The following is a 21393-nucleotide window of genomic DNA, read 5'->3' on the forward strand; positions in this document are numbered from 1 at the left end:
TGTTCTGCACTTTCGATGCAATTTCTCTCGTAGATTCGATCTGATTCGTTTCTAACGTCAAAACTAAATACTTTCTGAATTTGTAGACCGAATTTTCTCGAAAACGGAAAAATTCTATTGCACAGTTTTGATTTAGTTTTCTGTAGAATCGATCCGTGCCCGATTCTACAGTAAAACAGATAACCATTCGGTATCATGCGTACATTTCGAATCTTCAAACTCAATTTTCTCAAAATCGAAACGTTCGACGAAAAACGCTGTTCTATATTTTTTTTCACACAGTTTTTCTACTATTTCAACCATAAATACATAATCTATTTGATAGCACGAGCGTTTTCTGCGTTTTCAGGCCAAATTTTCTCGAAAACTGGGCGTCGCGTGGAAACATTCTATTGCACATTTTTAATGCAGTTTTTCACGTAGAATCAACCTATGTTATCTATAATAATCGATAGGGGTCATAACGTGACGATTTTTGACGTTTCGAAGAGGGTTGCGACGCATCGGTTCAACGGGATGAAATTCGAGACGAACCGGATATATAGTGTACACAGGAGCAAGCGCATCGTACGAGTGTTATGATGTAATACACGGCGGAATATGTACAAACAAAGGCGCTAAAAATACCGGCGTCTCGCAGAGAGAACTTTCTCCGTCTTCTTCATCTTCTTTCGCTTGGTTCTTGTTTTTCATTGCGAGGACTGGCAACTCGGCTTCCTCGACTTCATTCTATTGTTAGAAATTATTCCACGAAGCACAAAGTCTAACTTCTGCAACGTCGTTTCTCGACATTGCAATGAATTTAGTAATGGTAGACTAGGCGAGGAATTTTTAAGGATTCCTTTTTTAAAAAGCCAAAGTCGATTATATAGATCGCGTTCAACACGAGCGACAATATTTTCGTTTTTATGTCTTGCGATGACGATGCTTCGAGAACGAAACTTGCATTACAGTCTATATACGTTTTAATTAGCTGGAAAACTTGTTAATCGCGGTGCCGATCAAATATGCATAAACGGCTTCCTGTCTCGAAATATTGGGCGCATTCAGTTATGCGATAACCGTAATCAGTTTCCTCCGAACGAGGCGAAATCAAGTTTCCCAACTGGAGAACTATTTGCAATCATTTATTGCTGTTGGTTGCGATAGTAAACTACTTATCTGCTGTTTGATATTCTCGAGCAATCTTTTTATTCGTTAGTATTTATTGAATTTTCTACTTATTAGTACATACTACTCGTGCTGGATTTTCTACGGATTGATTAGTACTCAAATGGTATTTTATATTTATTAATTGGTAGACGTATTGGATTTTATACTTATTAGTGCTCTCAATTAATTTCTTACTCACTAATACACTCCATCAATCTTCTATTTGTTAATACTCTGAATACATTTTTTTAGTTATTACTACTCTGAATTAAGCTTTTACTTGCTGGCACTGTTAATTATCTACTACAGTAGTATTAACTAGTATTAATAGTATATACTATACTTACCAGTTAGTATATACCATACTAACTAATAGTATTAACAGGTAAATATTTACCTGTTAATACTCTGAATTAATTTTCTATTTGGTAGCACTTTGAATTAATTCTCCACTCTATTAATTTTCTAATTGTTATCACTCTGTATTAATTTTCTACTTGTTAGTATTCACGATTAATTTTCTACTTTCTAGTAGTCTCCATTAATTTCTTTCCTGTTAGTACTATCAATTAATTTTCTAATCACTGCTACCATCCATTAATTCGTTACTTATTACTACTCTTAATTAATTTTTCACTCACTAATACGTTTAATTTATCTGTCACTCGTTACCCGAACGATTCTATTTTTCATTATACCTAGTTTTCAATTTCAAACGGAGGCCTCGTTACATGTTGGCTAATGGTAGGTAGGCAGTTCACGCACACTTCCTTTAATTCTAAACGTGCAACTAAAATAGAATTAGGCGAAGCACCTTCGCGATAGTTCTCCAATGAAATACCATTGTTCTCGTGTCGACGTCGTAAACTTTCGCGTGTTTAATCACAGTTGATAGTGTTTAATCAGGTGTTACACTCAACCAACTTGAATTTTCCCCTACAGATACCTTAACATACGAGCCTGGAGCTCTGAATAATTAGTCGCTTTCACTCTGATTTTACATTTTAACAGATCAATGTCAATCGACTGTGGTTGTTTCATTTTTTGAAATAAAAATTGGGGAAGAGGTTTTCAATAGAAATTGATTGGAAAGTATATTGGGCTAGTGGAGTATAGTAGAGAATAATTGTACTTGGATTTTGGATGATAGTAACCGATGATTGCTGTCGGTAGGGGGAAAGGCGACCGCGTTGTCGAGAATCTAGCACCTTCCCTAATACGGCCTCGCGTCCGGCTCGCGTCCGCACCGATATAGAATCCTTCCGTCTCTCTTGCTGCTCTCTTCTGGTATCTCTAGCGCCTCTCTACGAATCCCTCTTGCCATCTATACACGTCGGCCGACAGTCACGCGACTCCATCTTCAACTTTCCTCCGTAGTTTCCGCAGACTTTCGCATCGAACTTTCTCCGATTGATTACCTTTTTGGAAGTGCCCCTCGCATTAACTGTGAAATTCATGCGAACGATTTTTAGCTAGAATAATTCTGTGGACAGTAACGAGTACGGCGGTGTTATTTAATCTTGTTTAAGTTAAAAAGAAAGAAGGAAAAGCGTCGAATTTTCAACTTTGAGAATTTATTCTGAGTTAACTGTAACAGTTATAGGAATTATTGGTAGCTAGAATTATTTTGTAATGTCTGTCGAATGTAATGGCATATTTATTTGTAATATTCTAAATTTCTGAAATTGTTTAAATTTAATTTAATAGAGACGGACAAGAAAAAGTGAGATTTGAAAAGAAAGCTCGCATTTTTCAACTTTGAGAATTTATCCTAAATTAACTGTAGCAGTTACGCGAATGGTTCTTACGTAGATAAATTCTACAGATTCTTCTCAAGAATCAGACATTTTGTAATCTGTGTTGAAAATTAAGGGTCCCGTATAATTTTGGAAATTCGGAAATTGCAGGAGGGAAATGTCGGATTCGTTTAAAAAATCACGTAACCCGGGTCGTCGTCCATTTTTGCCATTTTACACGGAGGACTTTTGGCGCGTCTCCATTAAACGGGTGAACTCATTCATCGGGGCAAGGTGTCCGGATGGTCTAAAATTTCATGCCGTGCAACATTCACGAAGGGATATTGAATTTTCACAGGACGCGATTCGGAATATTCCGCGACGCCGTCATACTATCGCGAACGATATTAATATATTCCAGGACATCATTATTAACGAGCGTTTTGAAAGCTTCATGGAGCTCGCGGCAGCGCCGTTAGGTCCTCCATGGTTAGATTATTCGTCTATAATTACGAGTTTCCGGGATGAGCATGAATGACGACGTTTAATTGAATTGGCCGCATATTTTCTTCCATGCCCGATTATTATGGGCGATGTAAATAGAGGAAACACCGCAAGTCCAATGAAAATTACAATAGCGGACGAGGTGACGTTGTTCTAGAATAAAATTATAATTCCATGGAAAATTGCAATTCCAAGGAAAATTATAATTCGAAGAAAAATTATAATTTTAAGGGAAATGGTGATTCTAAGGAAAATGATAATTCTAGGGGAAGTTGAAATTCTAAGGAAAATTATAATTCTAGGGGAAATTGAAATTCTAAGGAAAATTATAATTCTAGGGGAAGTTGAAATTCTAAGGAAAATTAATAGCTTTGGGGAAATTTCAATTCCATAGAAAATTTTGCAGTTTTAAAAAGAATAATATTATAGGGAAAATTTCCACTTTACAAAAAATTACAATTCTCAATGAAATGATACAATTCCAGCAAAAAATTACAATTTCAGAAAACAATTGAGTGTTTCCGATCCAATAAAATTGATCTGAAAGTGTAAATTGCATTTGTCTTGATCACGTGTTTGCCACTTTATCCAGTCAATTTTCTAATTTGTTGATCCATTTCTATCGAGACATTTATGAATATATTTTCGTTTCATTTTTAATTTCGTTCAATATTTAGAGTTACATTTATATTTTGTTTGCAAAACGGCTGAAGAAACAAATATCTAGTTTCTCGAGTGAATAGAAAATAAATATTACCACATGTTTTTTAAGTAATCGATCGATATTCCAATCATACACGTCCTCGTTACTTCTGCATTTTTACTAATTCCACAGTAACATTTTGATATTCTGAAAATTTTTGTAACATTCAAGAATATTATATTATTACATTAAATTTATATACTATTCAAAACAAGTTTTATACAAGTTCTCAGACGTTTGTTTGTCTAATAAAGCCGATATACCTAAACACGTACTTAATTAACTTGCAAATGTATACAGCGTTTAATCATTTTTTTAAAGACATTTTACAAAATTCTAAAATATTCTCAAATACTATATTTTGCAACATTGAAGAATATTAAACAGTACATTCTCACGGTATTTAAAGATTTGCTAATAAATATTCTACGATTTTTCCAAATACTTTTAAATTCTGTAAATATATCCCTGTTCAAGAATATTAATTAGAAAATGTCCACAATAAAAATTGTTAACAAACGTTCAACAACATTACAAATTTTTATAGATTAAAATTACAATAGATTACAATTTGTGACAACTCGTCAAATTCTTTCCAATTCAGTGCCGCGCTAGATAATATTATCTGCGGATCGCTTCCAAAAAATAATCTCGAAGAAATATTAGTCACGTGACTTTTTTGGCCGCTGTAAATGCAATGAATCTCGTAAGGAGATGCGGTTTGCGAGAAAACGTCGAATATAACTGTGTTGAAGCGTCTTGCTTCCGAGTTCTCTTAGGCTCGTAAATCTTCGCGATTTTCGCGCGTCCCGCGATGGCCGACTGCAAAAATAGTCGCGCGTGGTTGTCGACGGCGAGAGGGAAGCCACGAATTCTTCATGTTTTAGTCAGACACTGGTTAAGTAAGCGAACCGTTCCAGCTCGCTTATTTCTGACAGATCGCCTGTTGCGGCACGGTTCACTTTCCGTCTAATTTAGAACCGATTTTTCGAAACGTCAAAACGAATCGCATCAACTTCTTAGTCGTTTCCCGAGATCGTTCTTTTTGCAGAAGCACGGGGAACGTTTGTCAGCCGAGCTGAAACATCTGAACTCAATTAGTTTGTTTAAGTCTGCTCCTGAAATTGTTTTATCCAGATTACTCCGTTCAAAATTGCGCCACCTCAGGTTGTCAAATTATTCTCGCGAAATTATTACGTTCTTTATATATATATATAAAGTATGCCATGTATATTATTACGCCAACATTATTTTTACGAATTTATGAACGTTGAATTATTTTTACGGAATTATTACATTCTGTATTATTACAACAAAATTATTTTTATTAATTATTACAATCTAAATTGTTATACGTTAACTAACTTTTACAGAATTATTACATTCTGTGTTATTGCAACAAAATTATTTTTATTAATCGTTACACTCTAAATCGTTTTAACAAATGCAAAATTAAATATAGAAATTAGCGACAATTCTCGATGATATTCATTCGTGGAAAGTAATCTACGAAGGAGGGTGCGTAAATTTTGTACTTATAAGAAAGAAATTCCCCTTGAAATAAAGAAAGTGTATAATTCTGAGACACCATAGAAGAAAGGCGAACTTTTTCATTTGTACGTTTCACAAAGTTCAATTTCAAAAATGATCAAAAATAAAAAAGTTCGTCTGGAGGATGGGGAAAGGCTGATCGCATCATTGAAGGAAGCTTTCTTTTTCTGATTCCAGTATAAACAAAATGCCCTTCAAACCAGTAGAACACCCCAAGTGTCCCAAATGCGGCAAATCCGTGTACGCCGCAGAAGAACGAGTCGCCGGAGGCCTCAAATGGCACAAGATGTGCTTCAAGTGTGGTGAGTTGTCTCAGAAAACAACCCTATATTCACGATTATCCGATCTATCGGTCATTTAACACTATTTGTACCAATTTTTACACCTTTCTTATGTTCTCATTTTGATATACTAATTTCCACTGGATAAATTTGATAACTAAGGAAGGGTAATTAAACTTGGCAAATCAAAATAATGTATAAATGGCAATACATTAAAATTTTAATTGCGTTTCTTATCCTCCTGGTAAGGAAATAATATTAGTTATATAATGTTATAAAGTTAATACTATCTTTTAACTTTGTTATCGTTAATTATAACGATAACAAAGATCATGTATAATATTGTGATATTATCATATATAATATATAATATTATGTTGCAATATTATCATAAATAATATATAATATAATGATATAATATTAACACAGATTTTTATCTGAAACGTATTTACAATGTTCCTGGAATTTATAATCGTTTCATGCTGAAATCACGCACAATTTTCAAGTTAAATATTCTTCGTTTAGGTATTATTGTCGAAATACAGTTGCCACCTCTTCGTAGAGTATTCTGGCATTTTTCCAAAAAAGACGTAACAAGGGGTATAAGAGTCTGCTTTCGAATATGTAAAAGAGAAAATTAATTGTAGGTCAGAAGTGACCGTGTGTCTTGATCGTATTATGTTACTAGAAGCATTCTACTCCTAGACCACTTTGCATATTTCATTGCACTACCGCCGTATTTGAATTTAATTAATCAGTAATTCTATATGAATTTCAGTGCAAATAATTCGATTTTATGAAAGATAGTCCGTTAATTTTTTTAGAGACAAATTTAAAGGTCAGCAGACTTTGAAAGAAAATGTTGCTCTGTGTCGTAACCGTAAATATTGTTAAATGTTATTAGATATTGCTAGACATTGCCAGATATTAAATAGATTTGAAAGTTTTCATGACGTCACGTGTCAGATTTTTCTATTAAAAAGTTTTAGTCTGGTAATCGTTATTCAATGAAAACACATTATGTTTTGTCAGCATACTATACTTGTTGACATTATCAATATTATTAAAAGAAGATTTGTTTATGGATGTACATCGCAAATAAACTTAATATAAAATGAATTCAACGTTGATCGAATGATGTTTATTTCATAAAAATAAACTTAGTGTCGTATAGGTATATTGAACGGGATACCATCATTAATCACAGTTAATTAATAATAATAATTCCAATGAAACAATTCGAGGACAGATTATACCTTGTAAAACAGTAACAAAATATTGAAAAAATTGCTTCATAGCATCAAATATTTTCAATTACAGTTTTCGTTCAACATTACGATATTTATATTTTTTACAAACATTATTCAGAATAACTTACCAAAGAAGATCGACGAAGTTTGAAAAATGTCACATAAATTTTGGAACAAAAATCGAGTGAACAATAACGGTCTCAATAGTAACCTTTGTGAACAAATCAGAACTTTTATAATTATAAAATTCGTAATGATACGTGACAAAATAGGGACATTCAATCAATCGATATAATTAGGGAAAGAGATACCACTTACCTGTTGCCATCAGCCTTCGCCACCCATAGAAAACATAAACACTCGAACGGAACAGGTTTCGGCCAGGATTCTCGGATTCTGGAGCACGGTGTGTCGCGTCCCGTTGCGCAAGACGCCCATCATCGTCGTCCGGAGTCTTTTTAAATTTAGCCGTTGCCGTAAATAGGTTCGAGACGCCGGTCCCGGATAGGTTTTGTCTTGGCCCTAATTAGTTTTGTGTGCCAGCCAGAGAATCAATCGAGGTGTGTCCTAGGGTGCAACGACCCCCGCCCGCAAAAATTCCGACGCGCCCCCACCCCCTCCCCCAGAAAATAGAAATAGAAAATGACCCATCGAATATTCATCGGCCGTTTCGCTTTTCGGCGACGCCGCGGGAATAATCCGCAGGAACCCCGGTCACGCTCGGCCGACGCGATCATTATGCCGGTTTATTCGGTTACACTTTCCCGCGATTCTTGTCGCTCGCGAACGATCCGACGAAGAACGACCCAACGGCGGCCATTGCTATTCGCGGCGGCGCGACCTCAAGCCGCGGGACGCATTTCGAGGCTTTTAACGCGAATTTTCGGGAACCGGATAATGGACTTCTATTTGCAAAATAGCGGCGCTCGAGTTTTTCCACTGTTTTCATATCTGATTAAGATGGTATTTGAGAGTTTAGGTAAGATCGAGATTTAAGTGGTTGTTAACCCCTTGCGCTGTAACAGCGTGCCAGATTCGCGACGAAGATATCGTACGTAATCTACTGAATATGAATTTTATATATTTCTTTTAAGTTGAAACAAAATTTGATTCTCCTGTTCTTAGAATCTGGGAGGCAATGTAGGTGAAAGCATACAAGAGAGAAAAATTCTGTCGTTATTTTGGGGAAATTATTAAGAATGGAAGCAATGATAATCGACGTAACTGTGAAATAGAGCAAGGGGTTGATAAATGGAGGGTCTTTGTGCGGAGTAAAAGCTGTCTGAGTTAATTGTCAAATACAATAGTTAGAACGATGAAAAACTTCTTCTTTTAATAATTAATAAGCTTCAATGTATCAATAATGGAGCTACAAATTTTTGGATCCTTTTGATCCGTCTTCATTGTTTTTTATTTTAATTATACGCTGCATACACGGGTAGTTTCACGTATTATTGTGATATAACTTTTTAGCGATTTTTAAATTGTTAATTTCTCTTTTTATTGCAGCGCTTTTCGATTTTTCGACAATTTTGATAATTCGAAAATTATCGAAAGCTTCAATTCAAAAACTTTCGATAATTATGTCGAATGCTTTTTGGAAACTTTATAATCGATTGCAGTTGAAGGATATTTTTAAAAAATTGTTACGACATGATTTTTCAATTATTTTTACGTTGCTTAGTTTGGTTTGATGGTCGCCATATTGATTTTTCCGATTTATCAATTTATTAAGCTAATAATCTAACAGTTTTTTATTAGAATTGTATTAGAAACTATATTCATATAATTACATCCTTTTTGGGACAGTAGTACCAATGTTTACTATGAAAGATCAAATTGTTTTTAGTTAGAAACAGAATGCCATAATTAGGTACACAAAATAAGTAGATAGAGACTAGTGTTTGCGGGCAGACATTATCGTGTCTGAATCACGAATATTTCTAAGTAGAAAGAGACTACAAAAAGAAACAAATTGCAATGAACATATAAAAAACATATAAAGTACAAATAGACGATTATGAACAGACACAACAATTTGTAAATTAAAATAGACTACTGCGAACAGATGAAAATTTTTTAAGTGAAAATAGTTAACAATCACAGACACAATACTTTCCATGTATATACAGACTATTATGACTAGATAGTGACTAGTTTATGAGTGAAAGCAAAGCTCCGTGTCTAGAAATAAAATCTTACAATTAAAGAAAATTGGTTGTAAGTTTACAAGTAGGGGTTTGCAAGCAAAGAGCATAATTTATAACTGATAAGAACACTTCGTAATGCAGAAATATTTTGCAAGCAGCTTAACCCCTCGCAGTACGATTTCTTTCGCACTTATAATGGTTAATATTTCCTACGATTAGTATTTCTTCAGCCTTAATATAATAATTTAAACTTCGATAACAAAAAAATGAAATATCAGCCATATTTAATAGATTACGTATCAAATCTTCGTCAGTCTGATTCGTTATTATAGTGCAAGGGGTTAAATGAGCTTTTAGAACCTTAACAATAACACCTTACCCACCGGTAGCCTGTAAATCCGCTGTCATGGCATCCAATAATAATTATTTGAATAGATAAAAATAATTTGCTATCTACTATTAAGGTAGAAGCATTAGACTGTACTACTGTAAGTTCCCATATTATTGTATAATTTTTGAAATATTACCTTTCGGGATGAATAAAATAAAGAAAAATAAACGACAGGTCGGTGAAGTGTTACTATTGTAAATTTAAAAAAATAGGAATTAATGTTAAAAAATAAACGCTTTATAAGCGACAGTAGAGATGGATGAATAAATCCAGGGGCAAAGAATCTTAGTTCGCACCTAAAAGGGGGCAATGGTTGGGAATGCTCCTCGAACGATGTCCGCTATTGTTTGGTCGAGCACAAGCACGTGTTTGTCTGTTGCAGGTCTCTGCGGCAAATTGCTCGACTCGACAAACTGCACCGAGCACGAGGGCGAGCTATTTTGCAAAGTCTGCCACGGTCGCAAGTTCGGCCCTAAGGGATACGGCTTCGGTGGAGGCGCTGGTTGCCTGTCCATGGATCAGGGCGAACACTTGAAGAGTAGCGAGTGAGTGCCACCTGCCGTCGTCCGACTTCCCTCCCTCTTCGAAATGCCCGTACCCCCCTTAGCCCCCATGGAAACCCAGCCCCGTGAACTCCAAAAAGAAAAACTCTAAAGAAACAAGAAAACAAGGAAAAGAAAATTCTCTCACTCCGAGTCGTCGTCTGCGATGCACACCTCTGTCTATATCTGTCTCTCACTCTCTCTCTCTCTCACACTCTCTCTTTCACTCACTCTATCTCTTTTTCTCTCTCTCTCTCTTTTTCTCTTTTCAACCCCCTAACCCAATCGCGTTAAAAAAAAAATAAACAAAGCATACGCCATCGATAAACACCGACCGATCGACCATCGAACCGGCAGCATGATCCTCTTCTTGGTTGCGAACCTAAACCCGGACAACCGAGGAGGAAGCAGCCGCAGCCTAATCGAGGACCGAGAGCTCGCAGCGCCGTTGTTATGGCCCCCTGTAACAATCCCGCAACTCCACACCCCTAATTCTCTCGATCCTCTGAGTTTTCTCGTTTGTAAATTTCGGAACAGTTGAGATTGTTTTCTTGTCCCGAGTATTACCAATCACACTCCTCCTCTGTTCACCGAATCCCCATCTCGTCGTCCGACAGCGATCACGGTGGTCACGATGGCGACAATGGCGGTGACACCGATGGCTAACATAGGAGAACGACGACGACGAGCCACCGTTCTGAATAATGATAATTAACTGTGTTTTAATCTAGCTCGACTGTCTATTTTGTTGATACGTTTAACTCGTGCACCACACCCACCTAATCCTCGACCGACATCCCCGCCCCACCACACCTTCTATTTTCTTTGTTTCTCTCTGTACTTTTTATTTTCGATTTGATTCTCTTCTGTCTATTGTGTCCCGTGTGTGCGCTGGACGACCGTTCACTACGATTACACCCCCACGTGCACACATAGTCGATCCTTTCTACCGCCCCCCCCCCACCCCACCACCGCCGACCCCAAAACTCCCCGAAACACGCATACGATTAATTTTACGTATTATAATGATTGTTTACTTCGTTTCTCTCGTTTCTTTTATGCGACTACTACAATCTCTCTACGCTCTAGTTTATAGAATCATTTGTACCATCTGTAATAAGTGCCATTAAAAGACGAAAAAAGGGAATTTGAAAAAAAAGATTCACAAAAAAAAAAAACAGAAGAATTCTGGTGTTCTTCATTGACGACTACCGTTTTTCACTCTCTGTCTCTTCGTTACTTTTTTTTTTCTTTTGTTGTTTGAACGACGTAAGCGCGCGTGGACGGACGGAAAAATGTTCTCGCCGTCCCGAATCACGGACTTTGGGCTCGGTTGAACGAGAACGGAAGGAAATATTTTGCGGATCGGCGTTGCGATAACATTTTTTCGGCCATGTACAGTTTTCCAGCCACCGTAGTTTGTACCTGTATATTGTACAAAGTGATAATGATACCGGCCTGGCGTCGACGAGAACTTCCAGGACCACGAGAAAGAACAAAATGGACGCCAGGCGCTCCGTTGAAACCTCTGACAGCGAGATGGAGTCTCTAGACACGAACCATAACAATCTCGCGCTACTTCGGGACGGTTCATTTTACCGACGAACAATTCCCTGTTTTGGAAGCACGCTTTCGTCGAGTTCGAGTATCGCTGGATTCGAGCACGTTTTTAGAATTGTTCGAACATGTGTGCGAGATAATTTGACATTTGCAGCGAGTACTGGTGTCAGAGCAATTTTATTATCGTTATTGTTGTTGTCAAATAGTTATCAATGGGATAAGTCGTTTTCAGAATTATCAGACACGTCAAAATGGCATTTGGAAGTACATGAAAATTGTTTGCAGAATCATTTTTAAATAGATTTTCAAATTTAACCTGGCATACGTGGTGTTCCCGCTTTAAATAAAATATACACTGTCAAGATTATGCCAATGATGATAAATTAATCGAAATCTGGTCAATTGACGATAAATGTCAATGTATCATAAATGCTGAATATATATTATGAATATATTAAAAGGAAAATAAGAAGAAGTATATTTGATAAATATTCTAGACATTGATATTTGAATTTCAGTGCTTAAAACAAAGATCATAGATGGAAAAAATATTTCTTAGTTTACTTTAACAAACACGATGTTTCCGATTAGAATAAAGCATGCAAACACAGAAAATATAAATGAACAAATAAAAGATGATAGGATTGATAACAGTTCGAGGCTAAAGAAACGCAATGCTTTCAATTGCAATAAAGCAACAACAAATATGCAGAAAGATAATTCTAACTACCATAAATTGCTTTGATAACAGACATTCTTCTCGCAAATATTCATCAAAAATCGTGACTCGCGGGAAATTTGAATTGAAAACATTGAAGCTATCAAAAACCATAAAAGCGTAACACGTATTTCTCAGTTTATCTCGGCAACTGCAATTCATATAATCCGAACGAAGTACATGAACACAGAATATATAGACAAATGACAAAAAACGGAGATAAAAATGTTAATCTGACCAGCTACTTAGAAAATAAAAACAGTGCATTGTTCGGCAGAGTTATAACGGATACTTAAAATCTCGTTGGTATGGGGGTGAGAGTCCACCTCGTCGCTCGAGGGTTAACCCGTGTAACCAACCCCCAACCTTCCTTTCTCTTTCTCTCTCTCTCTATCTCTATCTATCTATCTCTCTCTTTCTGGTCCCCGCCCGTTGCCCCCGTTTTTTTTTACCAGAATGAAACGAACGAACGTACACGAGCAAACGAAAACGAAACAGAAAAAATGTCAAAAACACCCCACTACCACCCCCGCCAGCCCCGCCGAGTGCGAGCCAACCGGAGGCCCATTGAACAATATATGTTGTCGCTTTATCACGAGCCTGCGCGCACCCCCTCGTGATAAAGGGAAATACCGAGTAACTGAAAAGAAAAATGGTGAGCACCGAGTCAGATTCCACCTCTCTCACTCTCTCTCTCTCTCTCTTTCTCTTTATCACTCTTTCTCTCTTATTCTCTCTCTTCTCTCTCACACTCTCTCTCTCACTCACTCTCTCTCTCTCTCTTTCTCTCTTTCTCTCTCTGCCTTCTCTGCCACACACACTCCGCCTGATGAACAAAAAAACAAGAAACAACATAGGCTTCTACACTTTTTTCTCTTCTGTTTTAATGATTTTTTTGGAATTATTTTTAGGCTGTATTTCTCTCTCGCTCTGTTTCTCTGTCTTTTGCTCTCTCTCTCTCTCTCTCTCTTTCTCTCTCTTTCTCTCTGTCTGTCTATATCTATCTCTACTGAATTTATCGATCCGCAACTACACCTGCACGGCCTCTCTCTCGTACCTTTCATCGATGAAAAACCAAATAAAAGAGAACAAAAAAAAAGAAAAGAAAAGAAAAGAAAAAAGAGGAAACACGTAACCCCGTAACCTTGCTAACAACGTTAACTCGATGGGTGCTTCTATCAAACGCGCGCACGCCCGGCTTATACCACACCACACACGCCACACGCAGAATATTTGGCCAGTAGAGATAAATACGTAGACAAGCTTCAATACGCTGGAAACCCCCTCGATTATTGTTGTCGAAACCGCTTCTCGATGGTCACCGCCAGCGCGTGTCCTCCAATCTTGGATGGAATGGGCAATCGCTGCGAGAAAACCTTGGAAACTTATGGTCGCGTTGATTTGTATGGAACGCGGACGATTTTTATCGAACATTTAATCGGCCTTTGTGCAGCAATGTTTTTCTATTTGAAAATCTGCTAGTGTGGCACGCGAAACTGTTGCACAATTTTATTGTTTAAATCGATAAAATGTGCAATGTAAAATGAAGACTTGATTGTTATTTAAAGTGCAGTTGTGTTAGATAAAATGTGCAACGTAAAATAATGGTTTGATTTACGTTTAGATTACAATTGTATTAAATACAATATGTAAGATAAAATAAAAATCTAAATTTTATTTAGAATGCAGTTATATTATATGCAATGATATATAGGTTTGATTGCTATTTAAGATATGGTTATATTCAATACAATGTACAACATGGAATGAAAATTTAGTTGTTATTTGATCAAACGTTGTAAATGTTTGATTAAATATTCTTATATGGAATAGAAATGAAATGTTGCACATTTGAGATATTACTGTCTTAAACAACAGTCAAATTTTCATTTTATATTGCACAGTTAAGGTACAGTGATATTGTGCAACAAAATCAAATGTTTATCTTACTTTGCACATTTAAAAGATATTTAATGAAATTACAATAAATTATTTATTTCGTGTTGCACATTTCAAACACAATTATGTCAAATAATAACGAAATTGTTCATTTTACTTTGCACGAACAGTCCAATGCGATATCATCTATTCCGAATAATTTATCTGTCTTTGAAACAACTAGAGCCATTTAAAATATCTATAAAATACTTTGCTAGAAATATCGAAAAGACGGCAAAGTAAAATAAAAAATTACAATGAAAATTTTCTGACATCATTCACGTGCCACGCCATGTTCTACGTTGCTCTGCTAACGACTTCGCTGATTTCCTTGATACCAACCCCAAAATATTACTAAAACTGTCGAATAAAAGAATAATGCATCTTGGAGCGAACGTTTAAAGAAAATGTCTAAAAATCGACCATTAAATTTCGCATTTCAGCTCGTGAATTAATTCAATGAATTATCCAAGATGGAGGACTCTACGACGAAGGCAGAAAGAACGATATTTGAAAGAAAAAAATCAAAAAACCATCGAGAGGCATTAAGACCACCCCCGAGTTTGTGTCTGCGATTTTCTGTTCCCTTACCCTTCTAATTTTAAACGACTTTCTTTGCTCTTTCTCTCTCTCTCTCTCTCTCTCTCTTCACTCTCTATCTCTCTATCTCTCTATCTCTGTCTCTCTTTTTCTGTCTCTTATCTCGATCTCTCTCTCTCTCTCCCCCCCCCCCTGGCGCTCCCACTTCCTCTTATTTTATCTCTGTCCTCACTTTTTCTTTTTCTCTGAGTAAATTGTATCTTCTTGCCATTTATTTACTTATTTGTTTACCTATTTGTTGATTTATTGAGTTACTTGTTTATTTACCTTATTTATTTATTTATTTATTGTTACACACGATCCGCTTCTTGGCTCTCCTCTCGGGGCTCGGCGGAAGCCACTTGCGTGGTTGCAAACGGGGAAATATGGGATACTAACCGATTACTAACACACGTGCCTAACACTGTCTAACCAGAGAATTGTTCACTCTGTCACTGATTTTACTTGTAACCAATTTTGTTTCTTCTGTTTTTTGTTTTTGTCACCATTTTTTTTTCTCTCTCTTTCTCTCTGTCTCTCTGTCTCTATCTCTCTTTCTCTCTCTCTGTCTCTCTCTCTCTCTCTCTCTCTGTCTTTCTGTTTTTGGTGTTGTTGTTGGTGATGTTGCTGGTGTTATTACCGGTTTACCCGCCTTGCGTCGCGCCGAGCCGCGAACCATGGGGATTCCCATCAGTCTCCTCGGAAGAACCGAACCGATCGACTCCACTTTTCGCACGGTTGACGATTACGGAAGCAACGTTCGCGAATCGACGCACAGCGTTCCGATGAATCGCGATTCGGCTGGACAAAACGCGAAATATTTGTATCTTTTGAAAATAGTTGTTGCATTTTGTTGTCATCAAATGATCAGAAATTAATTTCTCTGCAAGCTTTTCGCCAAAGTCGATACATTCTGAAAATTATAAACATTTTGAAAAATAATCACCGTTTTCTAACAGTTCGACCGTCTTGAAAAACTGTAATAATTTTGTAAGATTATAAATAATTTGTATAATTAAGAATGCTTTGCGAAATTGCAGATATTGTGCAAAATTGTTCGGAGAACATTTCATTCGTCTTATTGCGAAACTATAGAATCATCTCTAAAAGCAGAATTTTTCTGAAATAATTACAAACAATGGAATCTCAATTAATTTTTTATCTAAGAAAATATCAAAAATAGAGTAGCTATTTTCTGACTTTGTTTACTATATTAATTAATAGTATTAATTTCATACATTTGATTGTACTGCACAAACACAAGATTCGATGCCTGTTCGATACATTAAATATGAATGAAAATTTTTCATTTCTGCATTACATTCTAGTTATTATATGTACATATTAATTTTGTAAGATTCGATTAAAAATTGTTTAAAACACAGGAAAATTAGGTTTTGTCCAGCAGTCTCTCTTGAAACACTTTGCGTCGTCGTTTATTGTATAATCTTTATCGTTATAAAATGGCGGATGCATGCTACATGGCGCCATGGAATAGTTTGGGATCCTTATTTTTTAAAACGCAGCGAGATTACGATTTCCTTGAACAGAAAAATATTTTGATACTTCAAAAGGGGATTGTCTTGACAATTGCAAATATTTTTCAAACAACTATTGCTGTTTACTAGAAATTGTTTAGTTATTTTATCGTTAATGATTCGGCCAATTTTAAAGAGGAAATCTTTGCAGCAAGGAAAATTTTGCAGCAAAGTTACTTAATGAATCAAAACATTGTAGAACAAGAATATTATTAACATTCTGAATATTGTATAAAGGAGGCGTTGTTAATAATTGAAACTATTTTAACTCAATACTTTATTTTAGAAATAAATATTGCTGATAATAGGGTATATTGTAGAAGGAAAATATTGTTAGTAACTTTAATATTGTGAGAGGAAGATATTGCTGATAATTTCAGTTTCAATTTTTATATTAGGAATAAAATATTGCTAACAAATAAAAATATTTGGGAGAAAAACATTGCTATTAATTTCAAATCTTTTACAAACAAAATATTGTTAACAAATCAAAATTTGTTGGGAACATAGTATTGCTAGGAATTCAAAATATTTTGGTAACAAAATGTTGCTAATAATTCAAAATAATTGGAAATAAGTTATTGCTAATAATACAAAATATTCTACAAACAAAATATTGCTAATAATTCGAGCAGTGTTCTTTGCAGGGGTTGAATTTCGACAAGCTCGATTCTTATTAAATCATAATGATCCAAAAACTATTGCGTGGTATTATTTTATTAAACGTACCAATGAACGCAGCACTATTTCCTCGGAAGAACCGGCACTATTGTAATGGAACTCAACGGATTACCTCGGCCATTTTAACAACCATGCCGCAGGAGGCGAAAACTACGGATATTAACGAAAAATAGTAGACCACTGATTGGTGCACGTAATACTTAACATCTTAAAATGTAAAACCCACACACGCACACGTTTCACTAATTCACTGTATAATATTCGCTTGTTATTCCGAACTACGGTGTACATAGTTCTGTCCACTCTGTTTCCGACATTTTGTGGAGTCCGTCGATTTGGTTTCCCCGGGTGTCCGGTTTTCGAAAACAATTTTCAGAATAATTGCGAAACGAATATCGTCACCGAATCGTTATACGATTACCATTGTTCATTGCTCGACGTTCCTTCTCTTTTGTGCGGTGATTGCTTTCTCTCTACTATACGCTTGTTCTCCGTATCCAACGGCTCTTTATCGAACGATCCTCTCGAACAACGATTTCCAAAACAATTTATTCATATCACAACAATCAGAGTAATTATTTACGCTTGAGCATTCAATTAAAAGCTACTCTCAGCGTAATTTATCCAAAAATCCGAAGACGTTGAATTTTATAGCACAACGTCGATCACAAGAATAATTAAAATAATTGGTTTTTATATGCAATAATAAAAGTGTTGATACTGTTTTACGATAAACAGGAAACCAATGAAAAATGAAACAATGAAAATGCAGCTGTGCAGAAAGAAATCAATAAAAATTCAATTTTGCAAATTTCAACTTTCAATTTTCAATTTTAAAATTGAATAAACAACGAGGTAATTTCGTTGCACATTCCACAGAAGGTCTGAAAAATTGATAGAACTGGAAATTAATGAAATTGTTGAAACGCGATGATCGTTCGATTTTCGAAGGTGCGGTTGGAGTCGAGAACCATGCCTTGACGACGAAGGTCTTCCGTGCAAGTATTATAACATCGACATTTTTAGGGAGCTCTCGCGAGGATCGAACGCCATATTGGAGCCGCGGGTGATCGCGAAGGCGCCGGAAGGAGAGGGTTGCCCGCGATGCGGAGGATTCGTCTACGCCGCGGAGCAGATGCTGGCCCGTGGAAGGGTGAGTCCCAATTTCTGCCCTTAAAACGGACCCAAGTAGATACGCTACCTTGGTGCCGCGGACTCGCCGAAAATAAATCCCGGATCGAGAACAATTCCAAGTTATATCATGAGCCGAGACGAGCCGGCTATTCCTGGCCCGATGGTGATCTTATTTTCGCCGGGGAAACATGATCCGCCATCGCGGCTCCGCCGGTGGGCGGTTGTAAACAGCCCCGAGGATTATGAATCATGCCATTTTTCGACAAATATTTTCCGATCGCTTCGAACGAACGTCCTTTAATACATTTAATGTGTAACGATTACAGTCAAAAGTTGCAGTCAAATTGGATTTACTTAATCAAGTCAACACGCTTAAGTATGTCATATAAAATCATGTAATGAAATCAGTATATAATCACACATTCGATTTATTTCGATAATTTATTTTATAATAGAAAATTTCTCAGGATTTCTTTGTAAGATTAAAGACATTTAAATGCAACATTTACTTTGGAAATATTTAGAGTCGTTCAGAAATTGATGTTTCTCCAAATTGATGCGTTTAAATAACGACTAGCGTAATGATTTTGTTAATGAGTATAGTATAAATTATTTTAATAACCTAACTTTTCATTGCAATTCTTATAGAACATTTAAAATCGCTATTTTCAGATCCATTAAATAAAACGATTTCACGCGACACTGCGAAACGGATTAAACGATGTTCTAAACAGAGAAAATCGTGTCAGTAATATATTTTTGTACGAAGCGGCTAATGTCTCTCGAGCTTCGAAATCATAATTCCGCACCGCGCGGAAGATATGCTCGCGGGCAGGAAGGGTGAAAGAAAACGGAATTCGTTGGATGGTCGATCTACGCGGAGATATCAGATCGCAAAGACGGGTGGCCTCGCGTTCTCCGCTGTCTAAAATTGACCGCGGACCACCAGCTGACACGGTGCCAGCTCCGTGACGCGGCTCCGTAATCTTACCGTATGACGAAACCCCTGTAATTTCATAACAATGAGGGAAAAAATCCGGAGGAGGACGACAGAGAGCGAGATAGACAGCGACGATGATGAGTCGTCTTTTGGGATCCGGAGCGATTCGCGTTCGCGACGCTTGTTGCCGTTGGTGCCGGCCCAAGAGCTTTTCCTGTCTTCCACCGTCAGGCTGGCAGGCCACCAACTGGTCCACTCGTCTCGTTGGAAAATAACTTGGAACGACCGGCCGGCAGCCGGTCGGATTAAACCGATGCAGGCTAATTGCCTTTTCTAGGCTACTGCCAATCCCCTCGTCACGCGCCGCGACATTCTTCGGACACTGGGTAGCGCACAATTTTGTAATTGTTCGTAGAAAGCTCGGCAGTTCCTTCGTCTTCGAGACACAGCCGGTCTCTAGCTAATCGAAGTCGCTGCAATTTTACTTTCGATCACGGTCTGATTTTTTTCTGCGGACATAACGCGAATATAGGGTGTCCCTCGCTTTGACCGGGTCGGTTTTGACCAGAGATTCAATTTTCGTTGTTGATATACTTCTTCGAGTAAATTGTTATGTTTTTAGCGCTTCGGTAATACCTGCGCGATCGCTTCGATTTTCTTAATCCGAAAATTCACATTTAAGAATTAATATTGCCAAATTTTGTTACAACGATCGTAGATCTTTTCGGTTGCAAACTTGAATTGGATAACGTTCCTGATAATCGATGTCACAATTCGAGCTAAAGCCGGTCGAAGTTTCGAGCAACGCGAGTCAAAACAGACTCGGTCGTCGGCAGAGGAACGTCCCAGAAAATCCGCGCGTTCGAGTCCATTTCGAGCCGAAACCGGTCGAAGTTTTTCGAGGACCCGGCGACCACTGATCCCTGACAGTGGGTTAACTGACCCCGATCGACGGATTCGCCTCTGCGTCCGTGGATCGACGAATTACGTCCGCCGACTGCCAACTTCCCTCTCGAGTGTGACAACGAGTCCGTTTATTTTCGGTGCTGCTGAGCGCACAATGGACCCGGTCCCGTTGCCCGAAATCTGTCTTGCGTCTTGTTAGCTATCGAGAACGCGGGGACCTCTGAATTATTAAACGATCGCGATTAGTTACCGTTCGAACACATTGTCCGACCGTACAACAAGCAACACATCCTACCGTATGTCTCGCGACCGTATAAATTCCGACACGATCCACGGACGATCGTCCAACGAACTCCGTTAATTGGCAAATCGTCGAACAATCTTCGGCTAAAATCGCTGGCTGCTCGTTCAAATTTATCGACCTAAAACCAAACTCGACAGACGCGTTCTGATCGATATACGAACTTCTAATTTTTGATAAGGAAATGTTTTCTTTATATTACTCTTCTTTTAACGCGTTCGTCGCCACGTTTCACTAATTATTTATTTATTTACTTGCTTATACATTCATTTATTCACTTATTTATATACTTATTTATGTATTTATCCATAAATGCTTTAAATTAGATGGTTTATTTAGCAAACAAGTAAAGCATAAAAATCTATTTCGTAATAGAAGAATTTAATTGATAAAGCACCGGCAAACATGAAACATGTAAAATGAAAAGATTTTAAATATACACGCTGTGTTAGACTATACATTAATTTATATTTTGAAATAAAAACTCGACCGATTGACGCTGGCCAACGAACGTGTCGAAGTTCATATATCGTATAAATTGTTATGTAAATTCGAACGTTAACGGGAAAGATGTCCGCGGCACCAAGAACCCGCCACGTCGATTCGGTAGCCCGTGAATACTCGCCTGTCTCCGGGCGCATCATGGTTATTCCTGCTTCTTGTGATTAGGCTTACCATAAGCAATGCTACAAGTGCAAAGTCTGTCAACGGTCTCTGGACTCGACGCTTCATTGCGATGGTCCTGATCGCGAGATATATTGTCGAGGTATCTTATCGAAATCCAACGGAATGTAATAAATCGTCCACGTGTACTCTGACTTACCCTCCCCAACACGCC

The 21393-nt window shown here is 37.1% G+C and overlaps 1 protein-coding gene across 1 annotated transcript in view; it reads left to right on the forward strand.

Moving 5' to 3' along the window:
• LOC144472147 (muscle LIM protein Mlp84B) overlaps positions 1-21393 on the forward strand; it is a 28623-nt gene that overhangs the window by 704 nt on the left and 6526 nt on the right. The window contains exons 2-4 of the mRNA XM_078184928.1: positions 5824-5948; positions 10101-10263; positions 18301-18427. Of these exons, the coding sequence (XP_078041054.1) occupies positions 5834-5948; positions 10101-10263; positions 18301-18427 (405 nt within the window). The 5' untranslated portion in view covers positions 5824-5833. The remainder of the gene's footprint in view (positions 1-5823; positions 5949-10100; positions 10264-18300; positions 18428-21393) is intronic.

This window comes from Augochlora pura, chromosome 7 (genome assembly GCF_028453695.1).
Source record: "Augochlora pura isolate Apur16 chromosome 7, APUR_v2.2.1, whole genome shotgun sequence".
Lineage (NCBI taxonomy): Eukaryota > Metazoa > Arthropoda > Insecta > Hymenoptera > Halictidae > Augochlora > Augochlora pura.